Source organism: Limulus polyphemus, unplaced genomic scaffold, assembly GCF_000517525.1.
Source record: "Limulus polyphemus unplaced genomic scaffold, Limulus_polyphemus-2.1.2 Scaffold67, whole genome shotgun sequence".
In the NCBI taxonomy this organism is placed as follows: Eukaryota; Metazoa; Arthropoda; class Merostomata; order Xiphosura; family Limulidae; genus Limulus; species Limulus polyphemus.
In genome coordinates this window covers 256,352-283,399 of record NW_013665677.1, presented here as the reverse complement: position 1 = coordinate 283,399, position 27,048 = coordinate 256,352, and the positions used below count along the sequence as shown (strand labels likewise).

General features: G+C 31.9%; 1 protein-coding gene across 1 annotated transcript in view; it reads right to left on the bottom strand.

Moving 5' to 3' along the window:
- LOC106465333 (28S ribosomal protein S9, mitochondrial-like) overlaps nucleotides 1–27,048 on the bottom strand; it is a 42,185-nt gene that overhangs the window by 1,903 nt on the left and 13,234 nt on the right. The window contains exons 3-12 of the mRNA XM_013925552.2: nucleotides 24,872–24,975; nucleotides 20,755–20,817; nucleotides 20,148–20,178; nucleotides 19,582–19,661; nucleotides 19,239–19,327; nucleotides 14,070–14,145; nucleotides 11,994–12,119; nucleotides 11,249–11,291; nucleotides 10,248–10,353; nucleotides 4,483–4,652 (exon numbers count right to left, since the gene is read on the bottom strand). Of these exons, the coding sequence (XP_013781006.1) occupies nucleotides 4,483–4,652; nucleotides 10,248–10,353; nucleotides 11,249–11,291; nucleotides 11,994–12,119; nucleotides 14,070–14,145; nucleotides 19,239–19,327; nucleotides 19,582–19,661; nucleotides 20,148–20,178; nucleotides 20,755–20,817; nucleotides 24,872–24,975 (888 nt within the window). The remainder of the gene's footprint in view (nucleotides 1–4,482; nucleotides 4,653–10,247; nucleotides 10,354–11,248; nucleotides 11,292–11,993; nucleotides 12,120–14,069; nucleotides 14,146–19,238; nucleotides 19,328–19,581; nucleotides 19,662–20,147; nucleotides 20,179–20,754; nucleotides 20,818–24,871; nucleotides 24,976–27,048) is intronic.

The window sequence follows — 27,048 nt, the reverse complement described above, 5'->3', positions numbered from 1 at the left end:
GCCTATCTATGGCCTTCAAAAAGTTGACGACTCTACATATTTCGACGTTACAACGTCATCCTCGGGAGTGACGTCGAAACATGTAGTCGTCAACTTGTTTCTCAAGATCCTTCAGTTCTGATACAACATAATCAATACTGTATTTTCTTTGTGCTCTGTCAAGAGTCTTGGCTATTCTGTATTCTAATTTGATTTGTTGGATGGTTAGTTCTTTACAAAGCATCATATCCATACCCAACTGTTTAATATCCAGACACCCAAAAAATGCTCAGTATAATATATAGTGCAAATGCAGTACACAATTTACAGGTCAAAAGCAAACACTCACTTATATATGGGTGTATGAATGAGCTCTAGTGAGATATCATAAACTGTAATACCATTTCAAGCTAGAAACATTGATCACAACATCAACCTAATTCATATCAAAATCCTATAGATGGATTAAGAGAGAGAGACACACACACAAAAAGAAAAATAACAGAACTAAGCCAACAAAATACCCCCAGCATATTAATCAAAAACTTCACAGAACCTCTTAATAGTTGTTGGGTCATGTTAATAAAACAATGTTTTACACGAATTACCATGTTTTGGTTATTGTTACACAGTAATACTGAAACCAATCAAAACTATTTTTCTGTGTTGAAATTGAAACAAAAGACAATCATAACACATTTTTGAGCACGGTAAAGAAAATTCACCTTTATTTTGATATAACTTAGTTTTATATATTTAACGTAAAAATTAATAATATTTAAGAGACTAAATAAGTTTAGTTTCCTATTTACTATTATTTAAGTACAAGATTTAAGTTAGTAATTTTTTCATCATTGTTTTACTGGAAGTTGTCTTATGTTTACAATGTTGTTAAGTAATAGTAATCAAAACAGTTGCTACATACAGTGTACCAGGAGAGGGCTCCGGCTAAGGAAGCAAAGCTTATAGTTTCACCAAAAGGACAATATTATATTGTCCATAAACTGCGCAATTGTTTACTTTATTTCAAATGTACATACATTAGTTTGTTCTTAACAAGCTCTCCATTTTACAGAGTGATCTGGTATTTGGGTCAGAGATGTGATGATTAACTGGCAACTAACTAATTAGTAATAAACCTAATCCACAACAAAGCTGATTACTAGTTGATGACTGACACAGATTAATATGTTAGGAGTGTGAGAATTAACTGGCAACTAATCAATAAACACTGATGGCTAAAGTTCTCCAACAAATGGAAAGGGAAATTGAAAGCTGATTGTTGAGGCAGTTTAAATATTAAGATGTGAAACATTATAAGTATTTAAGACATTACGATACTTAAGTAATGAAAATGGAATATACAAGCTTGAAAACTGTAATATCTACAACTCTACTTCCTCGATTAACTCCCCACATAAATACCAGTCCACACCAGTGTCTCAAAATGAATAAATAGCAAACAACTACATAATTATCAAATCTTTGCTGGATATGTGGAGATGATAAAATTCTAGTCATGTAGAACAATGAGTTACCCATGGCTTGCACTCTTAACTAATTAATGCCCATTAATTGATAATCAGCTTTGTCATCTGGTCAGTTAATTGATAATGTTCAAAATTATTTGTTGACACATCTCTAGTAAATTGTTTTAATGTTAGTGCATAGCAGTATTTAAAATAATGCTGGAATACTGCCTTCCACTGTGCAAAGTTGCATACAGTATTTAAAAATAATAGGATTTTCAAGCCATGAAAAAATTGTAAGTAAGGATCTATTATCATAACTTCTATTTGATCTTTTATTGTAATTAATAAACCATCCATAATTTTCAGCCACAATTGTTCAGATTCAACTATAATGAAATTTGCACATTTAATAAATATTGGTTTGCATATTTTACACAATTTCACAAAACATAAAGTTACTACACTGCTTCATTACTTCAGTAAATAATTATTCGTGTTCTATTAAATCTCCACCTATTGTATGTACACAGCACAGGCAGTCAAACACTAAATTTACTTTATTTTATCATTAATAAGAAAGGTATTTGTGATTGGTTAAGTCATTTATAAACATAATTTTTTGCTTAATATAGAAGACCAAACATAAAAAAATGCAAAAAGGTTTACAGACACCAATGACAAATGTTTATCACAAGGGTTAAAGCTTAAATATTACTGAGCTCTCCACTTATAAAAAAGTGATAACATAAATTTTTGGTTCATTACCCTGGACCAATTGAAGATTATAAAAAAACTGAAAATATCTTTAACCTTTTTGCCCCAGGCAAGTTAAAGTGCATGTCATGACGTTTTGCAGCATTATTTTCAAAATCTTATTAAATAACTTCATTACTACTTATGTCAATGAAGTTGGCATCAAAACTTAGTTTATAATTAAAATTTTAATACTATATATGTTTTAATTTCTTAATTTAAATAGAAATATACAAACAAAAATTCTAAATGTTTCACCTTACACATGTTCTTGTCTTATTGCTCAGTTTACATCTTTGTTATGCTTACCATATGTGTATAGTGGCTAGCAAATTAGAGACTCAAACTTGAGATATGGACAAGTATAAAATAATACCCTCCCACCTCTATGATTTGCAGAGATGTCAATATTTTTAGCAAATCTACTAGAGTGGCTCCTCCCACTACTCCATTCTTTTGAAACTTTTTGTCTAGTCCTACCTACTAATTAGCACATGTTTATAACCAGTAGAAAGAGCAGGTTCCCCTCTACATAAATCTGACAGTCGTTTGTAAATAGCTTGAAGAAGAAAGTAATAATTTTACCAAAATTGTCGAAGTGTGATGACTAAGTCATTGCTCTGAATAGGAATGGGATTTTTTGTATAACTTATTTAGAGACCTAGATAAATTACATGGATTTTGTGTGTACTAATACAGTAACTTGATAATTTTTTGGTTTTCTAAACTTTATATTTGAAGCCTACAAATATTAATATCTCATCACCCTCCACTTGAAAGAATAAACGAGGCTTAGAACCTGCAATGCACAAGCTCAACATTTCGCAACACCATAAGTACTCAAAATCTTTGTTTTTCATTGTATTTTTATTTATTGTTCCACGTTTTAAGAAGAATAAATAAAATTTAAAAATTTATGAGTAAATAGTAATGTGTGGTACTGAATATGTGTTATTCTAATTGTCTAAACTGAGGTAAAATAAAAGCAAATCATGCAACATTAGAAACTTGAAAACATAAAAACAGGTTTATTCATAACATTTAGAAAGATAAAATATTTTACAAATGTTGGACCAAATAATGTTATGTTTTATAAAGAAGACTAGACTTAGAAAACTTGCAAAATTAAAATAGAAACAAAGCAAGTGCAATACGTAGTACTAAAACCTAAGATTTATTGGTTGATGAATAAGTGTGCTAAAAAGGGGAAAAGGGTTTTATAAGCATGTGCTCAAATAACATCTTTATACACCTATGCCACTAAACACCCCAAAAGGATTACTGATATTCAAAGAATTGTAATGTTTATTGTATCGGCATCGAACCATATAATAAACATTTTGACGAGTTCAAAGTACAGTCTTATTACTCTGGATAACTCTTGTTGTAAACACTGTAGGATACATACATAAGCTGATAAATTCTACATCCTGTTGTTGGCATTTTAGTTTTTACATATGCTAAGTGCAGTGTGATTACTCTAAATTTTCCAAGAAAATATAATCTGATACATTAGACATCCTGTTTTCGGAGCAGGGGCCAAGTCGGCTATCTCTTCACACGTGCTTTATTACTTTTGAGGGTATCTATCATGGTTTCACCTAAACAGACTACTGACACAAGCAGCAATTTACTGCTTTATTTTCATCAAGTTTCTGCTTTAATCTTTGACAGTAAAATAAACACAGATAATAAATGTCAAACGTTTAGCAATAAAAAAAAAGGGCACAGCTGCTCATTTTATTTCTGACTTTCCAACTTTTATTTTCATTATACTTTGATGATTTATCTACAGGCTGAATAATCAAGTATATCATTGAGGTTACTGTAATAACAGATAAAATATATATTTTTACTGAAAAAAACGTTTTATATGTATTTAGGAGGTTTTAAGAGAGTACACATGAAATCTAAGATTTTTATCTTAACATAAAAATACCTTTGCATCTGGACTTGCCAAAAAAAAAAAGATTAAATATATTAAAGGAAAAATCTTCAATTAAAATCCTTCATCAAAAAATCTGATTTTTCGTGTACGAAAAACTTGTAATGTTTACTAAAAGTCTGCCAGATTTTGTGAACATACATATACTGTATTAAAAGTTATAGTACAGAAACTATAACTACAAAATGGTTATGAGGTCGGTCAATTCAACTGAGCCTGTGTACAGAGAATTAAGAACGAGGTTTTTAAGCTTTTCAGTGACAATTCCTATGATGTACACTATGAATATCATAATAAATCTAAGGTTGTTGTTTTAGAAATGTAAACTCTTACCTAATCTCATAAACTCCACCTCTTGAGGGGATAAAAAGCTACAGAGAGCTTTGGAAAGCCCATGTCTAATGGCTCCAGCTTGTCCTGAAGTACCTCCTCCACTAACAACAGCATTTACATCCACTTGTTTCAGAAGCCCAGAGAACTGAAGTGGAAACAGTAACTGTTCTCTACAAAATAAAACAGTAGCATTATAAAAAAACAACAATAATAAATTTCAAAACAGGGAATTACTCACAATAGCTAGCACTGGTTGAAATTAAGGTTCTCAGTCACAATATTGGGCTTGTATTCTGATAAGAACTAATAGTGCTCAATATTCCATTTCTGAAGTTGTGTAACTACATAAGTTTAATACTTCACAAAATTCCATTTTAGAAGTTGTATATTAAATAACAGTATAAGTTTTATACTTCACAAAATTCTATTTCTAAAGTTGTGTAAAAGAAGTTTTCACTGTATGAAATTATACAGGACAAATTCTATTTTTGAAGGAATGTAAAATACATTTTTCAGCCTTATGAGAGTTTCTATGCTATTTAAGAAATTATGTACTATAAATTTTGTATCTTTGACACTTTTTTAAACTATTTCTAACTTCCTATCATACTAGTTCATAAACATTTGTTTATAGCTATAATACGAGATAAAATAAATTTATTACAAAACTATTAGTTTTAATGACGATAAATTGCTACTGAACTCCACTTGTATAAAATTTACAAGCAGACAACTTTTGGTCCTGCTGAAAGCTGAAACTTAACAATTGAAATGTTGTCAACCTATTGACTCCAAGGGCATGCAGTCCATTCAATGGCTTCGTACAAAATATTTTAGAGTGGCATAAAAAAAAAGCAAAATAATGCAAGTTTCTTGATTTATGAACTAGGGTATATAGAAGGTAAAAAAATTGTGTATCTGAAGCTCATATTAGAAATGGTGTAATAAATAACATTGTCAGCAGAAAAAGTCATAGAAAGGAATTTAGATGTTGAAGTGAAAACAAGAAGTATGGTTCACTTATGATTAATATCAGTCAGCTGTTAATTTGTATTATTACAGAACAATCAAATTCACATACATTTGTAGGTATAATACTTTAGAATCAGAAAGCTTACAAGAGCTCAGATTGAGAACTGACATTTCACTGATTGTCCAAAGGTAATTTTCGTTTTTAACATTTCTAGGTCTAACAAATATAAAGGTATATTTTACTTTACAGTTACCAATGGGGCCCATATACAGATTTTATAAAATATCCATCAAATTCCTTGTAAGTCCATTAAGTTTTTGGCAAGTGTGCTCCAAGATGAAACTGAAGAACACATGTGGGGTACTGCACTACATCTGGAACCGATATGCTCTTTGCCATTGAAGCAGGAAACAAAAGATGTGCACAAGTGCAATTTGTTCAAGAGATGCAACCCATCTGTAAAATATAAACTGAATGAACTTTGTAGATAACCAACCTCAACCGGACAGATGAGGTTCCATAACTTGTCTTCGGCTTTAAGAGGTTGAGAATCAAAACAGATAAAAACAAATATAGTGTACCATAAACATAGTGATTAGGGCATGTGGATAGTGTTACATATACTCATCAACCCTGACTATAAGTAAACAGAATGTCATAAGTCAAGCAACCAGTTATGAAGAAGAAGCTTGCAGTCAGCCAAAACAAGACAAACTCCCAAAACTACTGTAGAAGCAAGAAGTACAACAAACCGAACCCGGCATTATATATGGTTGCAACATGCCTTAACTCAACCGGTATTACAAGCAGAAATCATAACTCACCCAACCATAAATGCAGGGAAGAAACATCCTGCATCCGGAATTATGAGGAGGATTTGAAACATTCACTCAACTGTAGGAACAGCGTACCTACATCCCATTACCAGTATTACGAGGCAGCCAGAGTTTCCAAAACTCAACCGTAGGTGCAGAGAAAGAACCTCCTGCAACTGGAATTAACAAGAAGAGGCTCTACTATACACAACGATAGGAACAGGGTAGTGTCATCCCAAACCTGGTATTATGAGAAGGAACATGTAGGTTGGTCCTGCTCCAACTGACAGTTGTCCACCTGGTAAAAAGCATTCAGGGCAAATGGAAGGAAGGAAACAAGCTTTGCCCTCTTCTCACTGAGTGTAAAATCATGAATGTGAATGGTAAATTAAAATTCAACAATGCACTCAGGAGGAAGCCTCCATGGTCCACCACCCCAGTGGCTGGGAACTGGTAAGGATTCCCTTGTTCCACTGGAAGAAAAAAAAAGGGGAGGGGGAGTAAATCTGTTGAGTCCAAAAGAACGTCACATCAGTGAAAGTGCAATGGGTGTCTGTGAGTTCCTATTTGGAAATGTAGACTGAATCAAGAGTCAGCAGGGATGGGCAGAAATCTCCTTCTGCTTTACTCATGAAGTCCATGAGTTATGGTCCACCACTGGGTGAAACTTCCTGATATCTACAAACATATGTATATACCACTGGGTATGCCACCAGTGGTCTTGCAGAACACTCCATTTATACAGTAAGTGTTATAGTGCTATCAGTAAATAGTGTGGGTTTGAAGCAAAGCGTACCTGACCAGGCAACATCCACCACAGAGTGGGATCTCATTATCAGTGGTAAAAAAAAAAAGTCTCTCTGAAAAGAAAACATAAATGAAAGAAAGTGATATGATTTACCCAAATCAAAGGTGAACGAATGTGTGTAGAATGTCATGGCAAGCTCAGACCACTAAAAGGAGATCAAGGATCTGAAAGCACAGAGACCTGGAATTGGTACACCCTTGCTTGGTGATATAAGTGACCATTGTGAAGTTGTCGGTGTGTATCATAACCACCCTCCCCTACAGGAGATGAAGGAAGTGGGACAATTCTCGATGAAACATAAGCTCGAGAACAGTGATATGGAGAGAAATCTCCTTGATGAACCAGAGACTGGTAATCTCCTGAGAATCGAGATAAACACCCAAACCCTCTAAAGATGAGTTTGTGAACAGATGAGGTGGAAAAAGTGGTACCCCTGCCATGGTCTGGCCTCTGTCTAACCATCAAACCAGGTTGGCTTTGATTGGCAATGAAGAGTAAAAGGGTGGTCCAATTGATCTGAGTAGTTCAACTGATCAAGGAGTTTCCACTGAAGGGAACACGTAAGACCCTGACCCGCAAAAGAGATAGAACCTCTTGAGCTGTGAGAGAATGTGAGGTGATGACCTTGTGAACTGCTTGCTCCATAACCCAAAGACAAAAAAGAGAGAAGCCTAAGCCCAACTGAGGTAGGAATGAAGAAAACCCCAAATGAATGGGAAATTAACTGTGGGTAAGAACAGACTCCCCCCCCCCCTTTTGCTAAGAATCCCACCCATACTGATTCTTGTAGGAGCAGAAGAGTATGGTCTCTGGACTGTGAACAGGAAGAAGTGAGCAGTAGCCAGTCATCCACGTAAAGATGAGTGCAAAGACCCATTGAGTGATAATGTCATGCAAAAGCTTGCACCACCCAACAAAACAGTTAAAGAGCCAAGGTTAGTCCAAACAGTAGGGCCCTGAACTGAAATACTTGCCTTCGAGCAATAAATAACTATTGACAATGTGGGGATGAACACGGAATTGTTGACTGCGAGGAAAAAATTTGGTTTCTAATATCAAGAACATAGGAAAAGGAGCCACAGCAAAGCTGAGCCCTAAGAACAGGATAGAAACAAACACATCAGTGACACAGCAAACTCTTACACTGACAAAAAGTAGAATTCTAAGGCACATAGTTAACAATGATGAAAAAAAATTATTGAGATAGAGCAATGAATTAATTATATGTTACTAGTAGTAAAATGTAGTGTACAAACTATCTAAACATACCTAGTTAACAAAGTATTCATGAATATTGAATGCACAAACAATCTAAAACTACATAGTCCACAAAGTACGCAATAATAACAAAAGTGCAAACTGATAAAAATTACCAAGAAAACAAAGAAATAATCAATATCTAACTTACAATTTATCTAAATTAACTAAAAAATAAAGGACACATAAATAAGGCCAACACTGACAATAATTAGGATTATAAGGCACATATTCAACAATGGCATGAAAAAACGTTATTCAGATATAACAATGAATTAGATGTGACTAGCAGTTATGATATGTAACTTACAAACTATTTAAACATACCTAGTTACAGTACTTGTTAATATCGAACTGACAAACTCTCGAAGTATACCGAGTCTACTAGGTATGTAATAAACAATATCTAACTTACAATTCATCTAAATTAACTTAGATGACAAAGCACCCATAAATATCTAACTTACCAATGTCCAAGCACTGATGACGTGAAATATCTCTCATGTGTAAAGAAGGAAAAGCCACACAAAGGGCATCTGAGCTGCACCTACCACGGGTATATCTACCAAGTGACGTTTACAAGTCTAAAACTTACTACAGCACCATAGGGAGAACTAGAAGCAATATGAAGTAAGGAGGAGAACAAACCTCCACCAAAGTCAACGACATGGCAACTGGAGCAGGAAAAAGAAAATTAGCAAAATCCACCACATTTCAAACACAGAAAAACCAGAATATGCATCAACCAACGACCTGATTAACTAACTGTAAAAAAATGGAAGGGGTAAACTCCTGAAGAGGTGTAGAGTGTGACAGACCAAAATAAGAAGGTGCTGGAAAAAGAGAGTCCAAACAGCCTTCTTCTTTACTGTATTCTTCCTCAGAAACATTGTCACACTGAAAACAAGAAGAAATTGCTGGTAAAAAAATAAATAGAATCTAGCTCCCTACAAATTAAAACTTGTACCTCCTCTGCAGATAAATTCGAACCTGATTCCTGGGAAGTTGTATCCATAGCATTTCGGACTGTAATGGGAATTTCATAGTCAATATATTAAATCGCAAGTTCATACTAAGGTCTTTTATAATTCAGCAACAAGAAATAAATGCAAAAAACTGTTGAAACAATTAAATGCAAACAGTAAAATAAAACTGTTGAAAAAAAAAGATTGGAAATGGCAAAGAAGCACGATCATAAACAGGAGCCATGTGTGAAAAAACACACATATAAACAATGTTGCTCCAGTTGAGAAAGTGAAGATTGAGCAGAAATAGCAGAGTGAGCTAGCTGCATCAGTATAGGTGGGGAGTAGTCACATGCTACGTACGTTTTCAACAGTGGTATGAAATTGGTGGGGTATATAGACTGGTATGCTAAACATGAAAATGTTTTCACCAATGCTTAGAGGGCAGAAAAAAGATTGAGAGAGCTTTGTGTAAGAGAGGTAAGACTGTAATGAAAGCATAAAATTACTTAATATGATACATTATGTGTACAACTAGTGAGCAGTAGATAAACAAATAGATAATGTGAGGGTTAAAGATGATACTGAATAATAGGTAAAAAAAAAATAATAATAATGTTGCAGAATTTCAATATAGGTGTTTTTCGCTCTTATAAAAAAATGGTTTTCCAGACCACATATCCAATTTTCAAAAAAGTCAGTTTACTAGCCACATATATTAGCTGGTATACATGATGGCTTTTTTTGTGCTTTTCAATTTGTAATAAAATATACAGTATTTGTGTCTTAAGCAAAGAAAAACATAAGAAATAATAAATTCTGGGTGAAAGAATAAGATGGTTAAAAACTATTATCAAGCAATTCTCTATTCAATTCACATTGCAATCACATGCTTCAACCGACTCATTCCTGTACCAAGGAAATTCACAGATCTCTTTCCTACACACCTGTCTTGTGTGCTGTCAAAGTAGTCTATGTCAGTGCCATTAATTTCTATTTTGCCTGTTCCATTTCCTTGAACTAGTACTTCAGCTTTGGATGTCTTTCTATATCCTGTAATAAATAACAGGAAATAAATAGTTCACAACTTATCCAGATTCCTTCTTTCTGTGGGCAATAAAAGGTTCTTTATTTTCATATTTCTCTCAACCATAGGTTTCCTTTCATCTTTAATAACAAATACAAAACCTTATTATAGCTTTTATAATAACCCTTGTCCACATTACAGCTTGAAAATGATTTTTTGAACTGCTAGCACATATTCTCATCAGAAGCTACAACATCTGTATGTTGTGGTTTAAAGATTAGATTTTGAACAAATTAGAAATTTTTTTTCCATACCACAACAGATAAGCAAAGATTGTTACACTATGCATAAACACAAAGTTCAACAAATTCTAAACTAGGACTTTGGTCTTTGTTGTTTTATCTTTCCAGATATACTTAGTTTTCTTAGTACATAGAGTAATATCAGATCTTCGTACTGTTTGAGATACAGAAAAACTGAACAGTGCTTTATTTGTAGTTTGGAAAAGATTTCTCTTATAATTGTTTTATAAATCTCAACCAAAATTGAAAGATTTGAAAATGTTTTCTTACCCCCATAAACTATTAGAGGACCCAATACTTTTCATGCAAAGGATAAAAAAGTTTTTATACTTTATAGCTTTTTTTACAAATATTACATCATACAGCATTTTCTAAAAAGAAATAATCTATCTCTGAATTAAATAACCTTTATATTGAACCATTACTTCTTTTTCTCCTTTTACTTCTTTCAACCTTGGGTATGAAAAACATAGTATGTTTGCATTATCTAATTTTAATTATGTATTTACATTTTAAAGTGTTATGGTATTATATTCTTCTTTTTTTGTACATTGAAAAACATAACTAGAAATAATATGAAATTCTTAAATACCCCACTAAATTTCTACAAAATTGATACCTGTAGTTTTGACATATGGACGATTGTTTGCATCATATTCAAGCTGAAAATAAAGAAGAAATTATTAACACATTTCAAATTGAAATGCATTTTTGAAGACATGGATTAAACAGAAAAATCCATTACTCTTACCTAATTTGATGGTATATGACTTAAATGCTTTTTTGTACCAGAAAGGAGTCACTGATATCTTTTGATTTTGTTTCTTTTTCACAATAGAAATATTTAACAAATTGCTTGAAATTTAGAAGTACATTTATTCTTTTACATTAACTTTTAAACTTAATAAGCTGAAAAGTGCTCGCTAGTCATGATAGGGGTTAAGCAGAAATTTAAGTCCAATAAACATAATTACAAGGAAAAGATTGGTGCACACTTAAAAAAAATTCAAATTTAAATAAATAAACTTTAATATCTTTTAAATTATTTTATGATGTTGTTTTGGTGAATATCGTAACATGGAAAGTTATTTATATTAAAAATCACATTATTAGATAACTTCTTTCAATCATTTCATTTTCACTAAAAATGCTTAAATAAAAAATTTAAACAGCATAATAGAAAAAATAAAATTATGATAAATTATATATTTTTTTTTCTTAAACAGAAATACATGAATGACATGTTTTAATTTTTGGTGGAATTAAAATTTTTGAATCATTAGTTATCTAACATTTGACAACACTTTTTTTGTGCAAGCTTTTTGGTACCTTAATGCTTTTAAGAAAACGTAAACAAAACTTACTGGTAAAATCTCAAGCTTTAGTGATGCTGCCGTTAAAGCCATTCTAAATTTCATGAAGTAGTCTTTTACACGATACGAATATGGATGTTCGGCCAAATTTGTAATAGCACTCACAAATGTTGCATACTGAAACATGATGAGGCAAAAAAAAAATAATCAACCCTGTAAAAAACTTGTATAATGAAACAAGATAATCCAAAAGAATAGTCAATTCCTATAAAACATTTAAATACTGACATAAGATATACCAAAGGATAACTCTTCCAGCATGTCTTAGAAAGCCACAAGGGGGACATTCTGAGCTTTCGATTGAATATTCGTGTCATATATAGAAGTAAGTATATATAAGGGAGCATTTCAAAAAATGGAAAGAAGTGAACAGGGTGCTACTGTGTTTGATTTATTACATGAGCAAGACCTTAAATAACTAAAAAATCATAAATTACTACATTAATACCATAGAATTCCACAATAGTTTATCAAGCTTAGTAACTAAAAAAATATGAAATTTGGAGCAGACTAAAGCCACACCCTACCTCGTTGAATTATTGGTTCAAAAGAAAGAAATGGTGTCAATCCCGTTAAAATGGCTAAGAAAGTCACTAGAGGGACATTCTGAGCTTCCGATTGGTTATCCATGTCAAAAATAGAAGTAAGTGTTTATAAGGGAGCATTTCCAAAAATGGAAAGAGGTGGATGGGGTGGCACTGTAATTGATCTATTACATGAGCAATACCTTAACAAACTGAAAAGATAAGAGCCTCTTATCTTATATTCTAGCTTGTCAGTATCTGTAATTTGAGTTCCTAATTTGTACAAAACTATAAACTTAGTATTTTGACATCACAAACATCTAATTTGAACCAGTGCTGCATTCAACATACCACGTGACACACAATAATCGATGTCTAACTGTGTTTTTTTATATTCACTTTTAAGATAATAAATTGAGTAAGGTGTAATATTAAAATTTGAATTATAATCTACAGTTTGATACCAAACTTACTGACATAAATTCATGAAATAGCAGTTCAGTAAAATTTTGAATGTGAGTCAACAAACAAGATGACATGGCCTTTCACCCATGACCCATCTCGAAAGGGATAATTAACTCTTGTAGAGCAGGACACAAAAAACACAGCAGAGGTCAGAACAATATGCTTTATATACCAATTGTTGCATGGTTGATTAAGAACAAGCTAGTACAAAAAGAATGACTAACTCTTTTAAAGTGAAAATATATTTTTATGAACTTTAAATACTATGAAGTACTTCAAAAGCTATTTATATTACATTATCATCAAATAAGACTAATCATTATAACAAATATTCAAATGGTAAAATGTTTAGTAAATGGAATGATAGAAAACCAACAGATTCATTCACTGGAACAAAATATAAACAGAATAAACATAAATTGAAAGCATTATTCCTCCAATATTGCATTTTACTTTGTGACTTTAACATTGCTTGCACTGTAATCAATCTTGTAATAAAGTTTTAAGTTTTGAAAATGTAGCAATTCCAATTTTACTTTAGATACTTTTTAGTACTTTCAATATATCCATTTTCTAGAAATGTCTACTAAAAGCTGAAATCTCATAGACAACTAATTCTAGATTTACAAACACTCTCAAACATTAATCAACTCATATCTTCTTGTTGAGACAGTATTTATATACTTTTGGAACACCTTTACTTACTTTTACTTTTATTGAAACATAAATCACATCACTTAATGTTCTGACTAAAATGATGTTTCAAATATTCACGTGTAGATTGCTACTAAAAATTATATATACATATTTATTAACCCTAAAACATAGAAGTTTGAACTCTAAAATTGCTTTTTCAACACAGATTCATAAAAGTGCTTAAATTATTTACTGTAACATTATTAAATAAAAGTACAAGCATATTTAGTTTCATTGGGGGTGTATTTATGAATGTGAAAGTTCTAGTTTTTTTTTGTAATTACAGTTGCTAATTAGAAATCCATATATTTTAGAGTCATTTAAAATGGAGAAAATTTCTGTTCTATTCCACAAGTCTATATATTGATAAGACATATCTTACATCTTGATCACTTGTTTTCTCTACGATCAACTCTTCCAAACCTTCTTTTGTCACCCAAGTACTTCCACTAAGGTTTCTAAAATACAAATAAATATTCTGGATTTTCTTTTTTCTTTCCAGTTTAAAATCATTCTAAAAATATGTTTAACCTTAAAAGATTATGGTCATGAAATGTTTAAAACAAGCAATAAACATTTTTCTTGATGATTGAGGAAAAACCCTTGGACTCAAAATAAATTCTAATCCTTAAAAAACAGATGAAATTTGTGACCTTTTGAGACCCCTTTGAACCATGGCAGGTGATAATATAATTGTCTATAACCTATTTCTACTTTTTCTTATTGGTGACAAAGATTTGAAGATAGTTTGCCATGACTTAATGTAAGCCAAAGTGCAAGTTAATATACATGTGTAGGCTACCTGATCTTGTCAATGCTTGTAAAAACAAATGTCTTGGGTTGTTTTTCTTTTTTTTTCTTACCTAGCATGCATTAATAATTAGCAAGCTGTTTTTTTACTAAATGAGAAAATGCAACTTGATTAATATTTCAAATAATCTGATCATTCAATTTATAACTTAATAATGACAAATGAGGAATTTTACAAATAATTTATCTGCCTCATAAAAGTAGTCATTTCTTACTTCTATAAATATCTAGCCCAAAACAGATTTATGAAAACGTAAAAAAATATTTTCATAATATTCTTAATACAACTGATTCAATCTTTCCAGTCTTTCAAACTGGTTACACAATTTAACTCTTTCAGCACGGGTCCAGTCCCTGGGACCAACCTCGTAACCATTTTGTGCCTGTTATAGTTTTCATGCTATAACTTTCAAATTAGTAAGCAAATTTTAACAAAATTTGGCAATTTATCAGTAAACATTACAATGCTTTCATACGCAAAATACCTAATTTTTTTTTATTAAGTCTTAAGGTTTGTAAAGCAATGTTTTTCTCATGCCTTTCTTCTTTTCACATCTTGCCTATCTATCATCCAAAGTAATTTTCATTTTAAGATTTAAGAATACTTTTATGCATCAAAAAAATTCCAAATTTCACATGAAAATCTTTATAATGTCCAGATAATTATTAAACATTTCTTAAGAAAAAACTATTTTATTTGATATTTTCAGTAATTAATCTGTGCAAGGGTTTGGTAGATTTGACCAACATCACAACCACCATAAAAAATTAGGAAATATATATAAATTATGCCTTTTTCATTCTATAATGAACACAAATTATTACACGAAACATAAATGTTTAGACTAAATAGTTTAAATCTTATAACATTATACATTTATACATATTTATTATTTTTATTATATTGACCTTTCAGCCGTGCCTGGCTAACAATACAGAAGCTACAATGATGCAGCTCACATGCACTCATGTTACCATATCAAATAAGATAAAACTAACCTTTGGTCTGTACAAAGTAACTTGTCTTGGCTATGTTTTAGTAGACTAGTATTTTGTAAAATACAGTCATATTTCAATTATTATACATTATATATGTATATAGATTATTGCTATTTAGAAATAAATTCTTAAACTTATTTTTCTTAAAACATATAACAGTAACTAAAGAAGTAAAGCAAACAATTGTCTTTCTAGGTTACAACCTTTGTATTCGGTAGCTGCTTGACGTAGGATGCTAAGCCTTTAAAAGATTTACACGTGGAGGATATGAAACAAGATAATTCTTTTTAGGTTTTATATATACATTTGAATAAATAAAAAATCACAAATTACTACATTAATACCATAGAATTCCACTGTAATTTATCAAGCTTAGTAACTAAACAAAATATGAAATTTGGAGCAGACTAAAGACACACCCTACCTCATTGAAATATTGGTTCCAAACAAAGAAATGGTGTCAAGCCCATTAAAATGGCTGAGAAAGTCACTAGAGGGACATTTTGAGCTTCTGATTGGTTATTCATGTCAAAAATAGAATTAAGTGTATATGAGGGAGCATTTCCAAAAATGGAAAGAGGTGGGCGGGGTGGCACTGTAATTGATTTATTACATGAGCAATATCTTAACAAATTTAAAAGATAAGAGGCTTTTATTATATATTCTAGCTTGTCAATATCGGTAATTTGAGTTTCTAATTTGTACAAACTATAGACTTAGTATTGTGACTTCACAAACATCAAATTAGAACCAGTGCACCATTCAACATACCACATGACACACAAAAATTGATGTATATCTGTTTTTTTTAATATTTGCTTTTAAATTATGAAACTGAGTAATATATAGCATTAAAATTTGAATTATAATCTACAATTTGATACCAAACTTATTGACATAAATTCATGAAATAGTAGTTCAATAAAAGTTTGAATGCTAGTCAACAAACGAGATGACATGGCCTTTTACCCGTGACCCATCTCAAAAGGGTTAATGCTTACTTTAGCAGCGAAATTGTGTTATCAGAAGAAAATGAGTATACAACACACAGCTTAGTCATATGAAAATTGTTTCTTTACAAATCTCAATGTTTTCATTAACATACTGCATTTATTTAAACCACGTATGAACTAGGATACAGTGAATGATTGTACTGCATGTTACCTAAGGGTCATACAGACTCTAAAAATAAAATTCAGGATCAATACTCAAACTTCCAGAGCTCTCATATACTACACCATGAAGGATTAATCTTGCATTTTCATTTATCAAATATACTTGCCAGTGGAAATTGCAATATGCTCGAGTTTCATGATGCATGAGATTCACAATGGCAAACATGAAATATAAGCAAAATCAATTCTGATTGGCTGAACTGTTCCTTAAGATTGACTATATATAACAATATATGTGTGCTATTTGCCTGTTTAACACAATAATTAACAGTTAAGGCTATGCATAAATATGATACAAGGTCATTATAATTGCTAATTAATTATACTTGTCATAAGACATTAGTATAATTCTTTATTCAGACCTTTATTTTATCAAGATGAAGAACATATAATAGTATTTCAACCACACTATGTCCACCATATCCATTGGTGACTATGCATTTTGTTCAATTAAGAGCTCTTCAGGCCAACTGAAAACAATGATCATAGTAGTGACCAGAACAATATTTTTCTAAAACATTTATTACCACAACAATTGTTATGTAGTTTCTTAAAAAGAAGTGGATGATCTTAATTCAAAGCCTATAAAAATGCATTCACACCATAACAAGTGTCACTACAATTACTACCTATAGTTAACTTTAAAATGTCTGTTCAACTTAATAATTTTTCATTTTACTTTAATTAATTAACATCTAGAAAGGTTTAGTTAACAGTGGTACTAAATGATAGAGAAAAATGTGAGTAAACATTAAAATTCATTTGATATGATCAGGTCAAAGTGAGCATGTCATGAAATCTGAACCTCCCACTTTCTTAATTTGCTGAGATAACAATAACTTTGTCAAATGTACCAGAAAACCCATTCTCTCTTTCCGACTTTCAATTGTTAATCAACTTTATATGTCTCATGGACATATTTATAACTAATGGAAAAAGCAGATTCTTCTCCATATAAGGCTCATTACAGTTATTTAATTTTGTTATTCATAGATTAAAATGTATTTATTTATTAATATAAGCCTGTTGTAGTTTCTCTGTGGGAGAACATCATATTTTTCCTCCACACTTGAAATGTAATCCCAAACCTATTTATAGCCTATTCAGAAAGCCTAATAAATTATATTAGTCATGAGACATTCTATTCTTGTGAGTGACATGTTTCATGTTCTAAAATGCATATTTAAAAGCTACATGAATTAGTTATTATATACCCAGGTTTGTGAGCCTCGACAAGGCTTATAAAAGAATGACTTTCATTTTTACTCTGCGTGTAAATGAGCTTCATCATGCAATAAGTACTACATATCCTTGTTGTTATGTATATATTTTATTTACTGTTATATATTTTTTAACAAAAGTAACTGAAGTAGATAACATTCTCAACTTTACCTAACAAAATGTCAGTAAAATAAAATGTCTAAAATTTTATGTATTACATGACCTGCTGTTTACATTAGCTTTACAGGAAATAGCTAATAAGCTATTGCTGAGATTTATTACTTTCAATGGAGGAGGTTACTGACATACATTGATATTAAAGTTGTTTAATTAAATTTTGAGAGTTATGCTGTAAAAGATGGTGACATGACCAAAGGAGCCAGGTCCAAATGCGAGTCATTAAATTGAATGAAGCCTCATATACTCAAGAATATCTCAGGGTGGAAGAACATTTGTTTATTATTCAATCTTGATCCACAACTGTCACAGTCTTTGCAATCTTAATAGGTCAAAACTTTTTTTTCAAAATGTAGCAAAAGGTGTTAAGTTCAAAAGCTGATAAGCAGAAAACCTGATTCAGTCTATATGTTTCAAAGGACAAATAAAGAACAGTGAAGATATGAGAATATGTATACTTAATCCTTTCCTTTTTCACTTTTGTTGTGTTAGAAAAAAATTTTATGACATGAAATACTATAGTATATATACATATGTAATATATATATTTCATTAAATAATAATAATAATTTAATTATTAGTCAAAAACATAAAAACTTTATGCAGTTTATAGTTGTTTAAAAGATTTTTATAATGTGGTAAGACTTATCAAAATATAATAATTAAAAACAAGTACTAATCACAAAGTTCTTCACCTGATTTATGATATACAAAGTTTGTATTCATTTAAAAACTTGTTAGACTTTGGAAGAACAATCGTTTTAAAAATATGTTATTTAACTCCCATGAGAGTAAACATTGTAAGTTTTAAGTTTTCCAAACAGAAGTGCTTCCAGCAGATTGAAAGTAAAAAAAATCAATCAAAATATTTTACAGGAATGAGTTTATTTTAGTTCAATATTTCAGAGTATGCATATTTCAGGAGTTAAATGTTTTTAAATTAATCTAGCTCTTAGAGAGCAGCACTACTGTAGTGACATAAGGAATAAATAGTGACTTGTAATTTCAATGTTACTATTGCTATAGGAATTTAAAGGTTAAAATCAATACTGACCTAAATTAGCAAGTGAAATCCAAGTGTTTGAACACTGTACAGCTTAATTTAAAGAACAATCTGCTATTAATAGCTATCATTGTAATATTTCATAGGTTAATGAATATTTACTTACACTCTGGATTCTGCTGGAGGTTCCCTGATTCCTTTGCGTAACATTCGATCTTCAAAGTTGTTGATTTCTTCCATCTTCTCTACAATATCCTATACAAAAGAAAACAAAAAAAAACAATCATAGTTTTACATTAACATTATTTGCTAGATGTAGTAAAAACTTTCATTTAGGACTTTCAAAAAAATTAACAAAACCTGTGTAAACATTAATAAAAACATTAAGAAGGTCAACAAATTGGGATTTCTTATTTATTGTACAGTGCCACTCTGAAAAATGGATAATAATATATTAAAAACAAATAAAACAAATCCATAATTCACAATGAAAAAAAAGAGATACTTACATATAGAGTCTGAAAGAAGTTTGCTTTTCCAGTATAAAACAAAAAATGAAATGGCCTGCCACTCTCATCAAATTCTGCAGCTGCATTAAAAAAATAAGAGACAAAGTTCATACCATTCAAAGGAATACTTTACAAAAAAAATAAAGAGAGAGACTTTAAGTCATATAAAATAAGAATAAAATTAGAGTAAGCCACTTTAAATTTTGTAATAAAAACCTAAGACTTCCAGTTTTTTAAAAAATCATAGAGGTTGAATCTTTTGTACTCCTGTTCTCAATCCTGATCGAATATATATACACTTTAAAATTAGGTATTATGGAATCTTTAAAACATTTATGATGACACCAGAATAATTATTGCACATAATAATTTTGGCAACATTATATGTTCTATAATTATTATTGTTTGCTACCATAATTAGAAATTATTATAACAGTCACTGTAAACTTTATAATAGGAAATTGAAGTCCTCTTAAACTTTCTTGAACCTTAGTTATAATTTGTGTATAAGTCAAATTAGTCAAAAATATTATATTGCTAAAAAAAAATCCCAAATTTCTTTTTACCTTTTCTTTTGGGGAAAATTTTCTCAGGAGGCTAGAATGATAAAAAATACTGACTTATTAATTCAGTAATTGCATTGCTCCATGAAAGACTACAACACTATAAATGAAATTTATTTTACAATTACCATAAAAATATTGCAAATTTGAAAAAGAAACTAAATATTGAACAAAATCTGTAAGATATTCTAAAAAAATATTCTTTTTATGTATTAACCAAGAATTAGTGGTACACACATACATTTTTAAATATATTTAGTAAAATGTTTGACACTTTACTACTGTGTTGGCTGAGTAAATAAACACAAGAATTTACATTAAAAAAAGTCAATCAAAATTAAGAGGCTAACAGCAAAAAGTAATTTATTTACACATCTATATATTTTAACTAAACTAGAACTTAAGATTAAAAACATCTGATACTTTAGTACAGGAGCTTTACTCCTTACATACAACAAGGTCTTTTTTGCTGCTTAATTAGAACTTAATCATGATGATATCGTAACATCACAAGCCATAACAGTTAAAAAAATATATAAAAAAATCATTATGCAGTTCATAATATTGTACATCAGAATACCTTTTAATATTATTAATACTTTAGACATACCTTCATAACTGGTCGAGCTTTCTTCTCAAATAAACCTGAGGGCATCAGATATTCTATTGCTTGCTGAAGATGAAAAACAAATACTTTTTTGAGTTGCATGGTCTTAAAGAAATTATTTTATATTCAATATTAACCTGCATACACCAATAAAATTTCACTCATCACGTCATACTACAGCATAAACATTTTCATTGTAAGTATGTGATTAATATTTTAACAGCAATAAAAATAACATAGTAAAGAATACCAACATGAAGAAAAAGAACAAAACTACACATACAATCATATCTCACTACGTCTAACAATACTGGGACACAAAGCCAAAATAGAAAAAAGTAACATAAGAGACACTTTTTTTCATCTAATCACCTAAAATGAAAACAACAATCAATTTTCTACCCAAGTACAAAAATAAATAAAACATAGTATTCCTCCCATAATGCTCAAATACTTAGTTAAAAAAAAAAACACATAGTGGACATCAGACCAGATGAATGAACAGTGCCCATGCTTTTCAGCCAAAATTTCAGTTCAAATTCCTAATTTGCAAAATAAAACTATTTTTTCTTTTGTCTTCTTGGAACATGGTCATAGATTATCAAACAATACATAAGATGGTAGAAAATTAGTAATCAGTTAATTAACATTAGAAACAAAAGGTAATTATGTAGGCTCAATAGCCTGTGAAAAAAAAAAATTACAATTCTTCGTTGAACAACTAGGTAAAGGAATCTGAAAGGTGTGCAACAGTAGGACAGCCTGGTGGTAAAGAACAACAGAAAAAACAGAACACTTTTGATGTTAGAAAGAAAGTAGAGGGGCAACATGAATGTGATAATAAGAGAGACTATGTAGTCAGAGAAACATAACTAACTAGCAAGGGACCAGACAAATCCACCTGTGAAGACTAAGGGATGACACTCCTGAGTGAAAGAGAGATGTACGAGGTTGAAGCAAGAATGACTGAGGTGGAGGCAGAGTAAGAGGTGCCTTGATGCCAGTCAGTGAAGAAGAGAAAACTGGTACTGAGCTAATCAAAACGTTCTGACAACAGGACCAAACAGAGCATCATGAATCAATGCCAAGAAATGTGGGAGAAGATGAAGAAAAGGGTACACATACACAAAGAGATGAGACCAGAGCTGCTGGGTGAAGAACCAGGGACCAGAAGAGGGAGAATTTGGTATTGAGAATAGTTGCAAAGGCTTTGATCTTTGGCATGTCAAACTGGGAGCAACTCTATCAAAATAACTGAAGATGGAATGACCACTCTATATGAAGAATCCTGTCCAGTCAAGAGAATCAGTCCACTACCAAGTTCAAAGCTCCCAGGACATGACAAACAGTCAGATGAACCCAATGTGAGTGGGTCTAAAAGAAAAAGTCCAATGTGTGGAAGCAAAGGTACTTGATGCTAGTCCCACCCTGACAAATGATATGGATAATGATCAAAGAATTGTTGAAGTTAATAATAACCAAATGATCCACAAGATTAGGTGGCAATTAGGAACACACCCAATGAAGGGCCAAGTGTTAAAAAACATTGATGTGAAAGGTACGCTCTGCAAGAGACAAAACCCCAAAGGCTGTGGAGTGATCCATGAGAGATTTTCTACTGGTCACTCAAAGTCCACTGAAGAAGATCCATGTGAGCACAGTTTAGAGGGACAAGATGTTACAAAGACACAAGTCTCCCCAAAAGAGACATAATTTCTCACACAAGAAATATAGGAAAGGCAATAGTCGAGATGACTATATGCTTCATGTCCTACAAATGAATGGGGAAGGCTAAGCCTGACTGAATCAAAAATTAAAAAAGACTCCAAGGTGGACCAAGTATTGAGTCAGAGTCAGCCACGACTTGGAAAACCTAACCAGCCGACACATATTAGCCACCTCTTGGAGAAGTGATGCACCTAACTGATAAGGTAATTGAATCTTCCTTTCCTCTTCTTGAGTCATTCATTCAGGTAATAATGGAAACAAAGTCCAAGACTATGGACATGACAAGAAAACACTCTCATGACTCTGCTGAAGACAAGGGGCTAAAGAAATATCAAAGAAGAGAAATCAAAAGTAGTATAACTGATCCCAGTGTACAAAATAAAATGAATTGAGGATGGAGCAATCAATACAGAGAGAAAGACATCCAGATATTGATCTTGGTCATCCACAGTCCAGGGGAAAAGAACCAATGGAGAGGAACAAGCCCCTCCCCCTTGAACCACAAAACCACCAGACAGTGTGGAGAGAGGAAAGGCTAATGTTGGGACACTAGTCCATAAACTTTTTGGGGACAACACAAAGATAAGAATAATACCCAGGAGAGGAACAAATGACCCTCTCGATGGCTTTCATGTACAAAAGATCAGATATTGCATGCAGCCTTGAGATGCAGAAGGTGCTAAGGATCAAAAGGAGGAAAAAGAACCAGAAAAGAGAACAGAGGAGGAAGAGACAAAAAGTTAAGAGATAGGCCATGTGCAGGAACCTGCAAAATGGGTCCAAAAGAAACAGACATGTCCCTACAGGGCCTGAACCAGCTGGGTACAAAGGGAGAAAGTCACCAATAGAATGTGTGTGATGGCCAACCTGATGGATGGGAGGATAGAGAGAAGTGGTAGAAGGGCAAGAAACAAAAAAGGGAAAGGTGAAAGATTCATGGTGTTGAAAAATGTGAATAGACCCACAAGCCTGTAAGAGACAAAAAACCAAAGCGGAATGGAAGGACTGGTGTCAGGAAGCCTCAGTTGAAGTCTCCAAGATGCTAGGAACACCTTGGAAGACATCAGGGCAAAAAGCAGCCAGATGGAGGTCAAGGAGGTAAGAATGGGGAAGAGAAATGGTAGAGAAGAGTGTCATGTCCTGGAAGGTTCCAACAACAGAGGAGCCAAATAAACTGGAGATGAAACACTGGCGAAGGAATTGAAAATGGACCAACCACAGATCCCCATAAAAACTAACGTGATCACAGTACAGATAAGAGATGAAGAGAGGATAGGTAACAAAGCAAATGGGTATAAAGAAGTAAAGACAGAAAAACTGATTACTAGAGAATGTTACTGGAGACTGGGGTAAGTCTCCCAAGTAGAAAAGACTCCTGGGATTGGGAATTCAAGAACGGAAAAGTAGAACAGCCATAAGCCATGGGAAAGGAATTCTGGAGTTAAGGAGGATGAGGCACTTGAAAATAGGAACAAAGTTGATCCAGGAACGTGTCAACATGAACTCGTTTGCTTGGAGAATGAGGGAGAACCAAATAATCCTCAGGGTGAGAGTCACGTAGTAAGAAACAGGAATAATCAAAAGAAACAAGAGAAGAGAAAAGTAAAGAACTGTTCTGAGTAATCAAGTCCACAAAGAGATTTGTAGGAGGAACATTGTCCTCAACAGATAGAGAGTCTCCAGTGGCCACAGACAAAGGAGTGGTACTGTTAGTAACATCACCAGGAGGATGTAGTAGTCACTGTCACTTGAAAATTCATGGTCATCGTTGCAATTCTCCAAATACATTTTTTTTAGTTATTTAGTGGTAATGTAGCTCGAAATTAAAGTTAAAAGGAAGCAAAAGGAAACCAAAGAAAGTTAACACTGTGAACCTTAAAGAAACACATCTGTTAAATCCAGTGCACAAGATAATAATGAATTTAATGTCAAGTGCAAGTGCTTATGGGGATTTAATGAACATGTAGGAAGTATAACCCTCCTGTTGGTGGAGCACTATTGTGCATGATGATTACATCATACACTAGTGCAGTTCACATTACAACACATCTTTGGTGGGAGATAGTTCAAAGCGATTGGCATTCACAAAATCTCAAAGGCAGACACGCAAGAAATAGCTACTGTGTGCACTGTGCATAGAAGTAAGCCTATAATTTCAGAAGCTGTTTATTTTCTTTTATATGCATTATTCTCAGGAAAGGATTAGTTTCACCATAATTTTGAAAATATGACTTTTGTAAAAATAAACTAGTGGATTTCTTTAAATAAATGCTTTTATCAAAATGGTGATTATTTCATATTTTTTTGCAGGCAATATAGACCTTAATATATCATTCATGAGTAATTTCATGAAAATTACAAAAATAAAGTAAATAGACACATAGTAACTTACATCTACATCAGCCTGGGTGAAGTGTTCTGGATCCACACCCATTATGTTTGCCAGGTGTCTTTTCCCAAACTCATACTCTTCTCTTTGGTGTTTCATAAATTCATCTTCATCAAACACAAATAAAACATTATGATATGACTGGACTTAATATCTATGTGTGTGTGTGTATGTACATATACATCACAATAATCTTTAATATCTACACATTTTTTTATTTCTACTGTGATTCACAATTTAAGTTTGTTAAAATGCAAATGTGCATATACACTTTTGTTATAACTACACTTTCAATCGAATAAACACCAGCTGACAACCATCTATCATTTTTGTTAATCAGGCTCATTAAATACATTTGATTAGCAGTTTTTAACTGATAAAAACTACAGTAAATAAATATTTTATTTTGAAATAAATTTCAGGTATGTACAAATTTTGATCTTGGAAAATGTATGCCTTTGGTTATTACTCCAAAACCAACTCTGGATGATGAAGCATATTTCACCTCAATTTAAAAGTTGAAAGCATGCTTTATCACAAGATTTATGAGATGAAAAAATGTCAGTTTTAATATAATTTTATTTTGAAGAAAGTTAGAGATGTATGTCTAAGATATATTGCAAGTACGTCATTTAAATAAAAAAATAACTTTTTAAGTAAAATCTACCCTGCATTTTTTTCTTTTAGGTACAATTTATTTATAAAAAGTTAATATATTTACCATATTTTTTGTCATCTTGACTTTATACGGAGAACAATTCAACATGATATTAGGTATTTGATGTAAATTATAAATTTTTGTGTTAACCTTCATTTCTGATTTCACAACAGTCGATGATAGAGTACAGAAAATACCAGTTACAATATACAGGGATACTGAAAAAATTTAGATGTACATGTAGGAGGGTGTAGGTAGGCAAATGCAAATTGCTAACTATACAATAGATAAAAGTATTTTTATTCTTCACATGATCATCACCTTGCACTACAACTTGTCAGACTGACATCATCATTTCATAGATATCTTTAGTACAAGAACTTTATTAACACATCTGACTTTTTGTATACAACAGACTTGTACTAGGTACGAAATACATGCGACAGTCCAAAAAAATATTATGAAACCAATTTTAATTATTGTTTGTTTCAAAGTAAGACATTAGAAATATGGCTATTTTCTAAATGAAACAACTGTATAGGGACAAAAGGTAAACTGCAGTGTAATGTTCTGTTGTTTGGTTTGTTAGTATCAATTTTGTTCGTGAGTTGAGTTTTGTTGTGGGGGAATATTGGAGAGTTTTCAACAATAGCTGGTGGAAATTTGTTGGTGTGAATGAAGGAATGCTTTATGTGGTTGATTTTTCCATCTATGTAGTCCTTTTAACAGAGTATTGTGGCTGTGTTTATGACGTTTTTCAGTGTATTGATTTTTTTGTGTGGTGCAGAATTCCAAGGGATGTAGAAGCGAGTGTGTGTGTTCTTACAGTGAATTTTGGTTTTAAACTGCATGTCCAATCTAATAATGTTGAGGTCAAGAAAAGATAACTGTTTACTGTTTTCATGTTCTATGGTAAATGATTTTGGGATGAATGGAGTTTATGTGTTCAAAGATAGTTAGTGTGTGTTCTGTAGAAGTGAAACCAGCAAAAGTTTCATTGACATATCTACCAAATTCAATGACGAGGGAACCCACTTTGAGACTAATAATGCTTGAAGATGGCTTGAATGAGTAATGAAGAAAAACTTTAATATAAGTTTAACATAACAGCAAATATACAACATTTCGACAAGTGGGGGATGAAGCACAGAATATATGGCTTGTATTTCAATATGTGTTATTATTATATTGGCAAGAACAGGTGAATCAGGATTGCCCATACTTAAACCATCTATTTGAAGGAAATGTTCGTTGTTGAAAATGAAGTTGGTTTTAGTTGTTGTAAATTCTAAGAGAGAAGCAAAAAGTTTGCTGGGGATGTGCATTAACTTGTTGAGATCATTAATGTAGAGGTCGAGTGCAATATTGCAAGCTTCATTGGCGGGGACTTCGATGAAGAGTGACACAACATCAAAACTTTCTATTAAGGCTTTCGAATTTAGTTGTTCTAGTATATATTTGAAATTGAAGGCATCTTTAAAAAATGAACCTGCAGATGTTACATATGGTGTGAGAGCCCAGG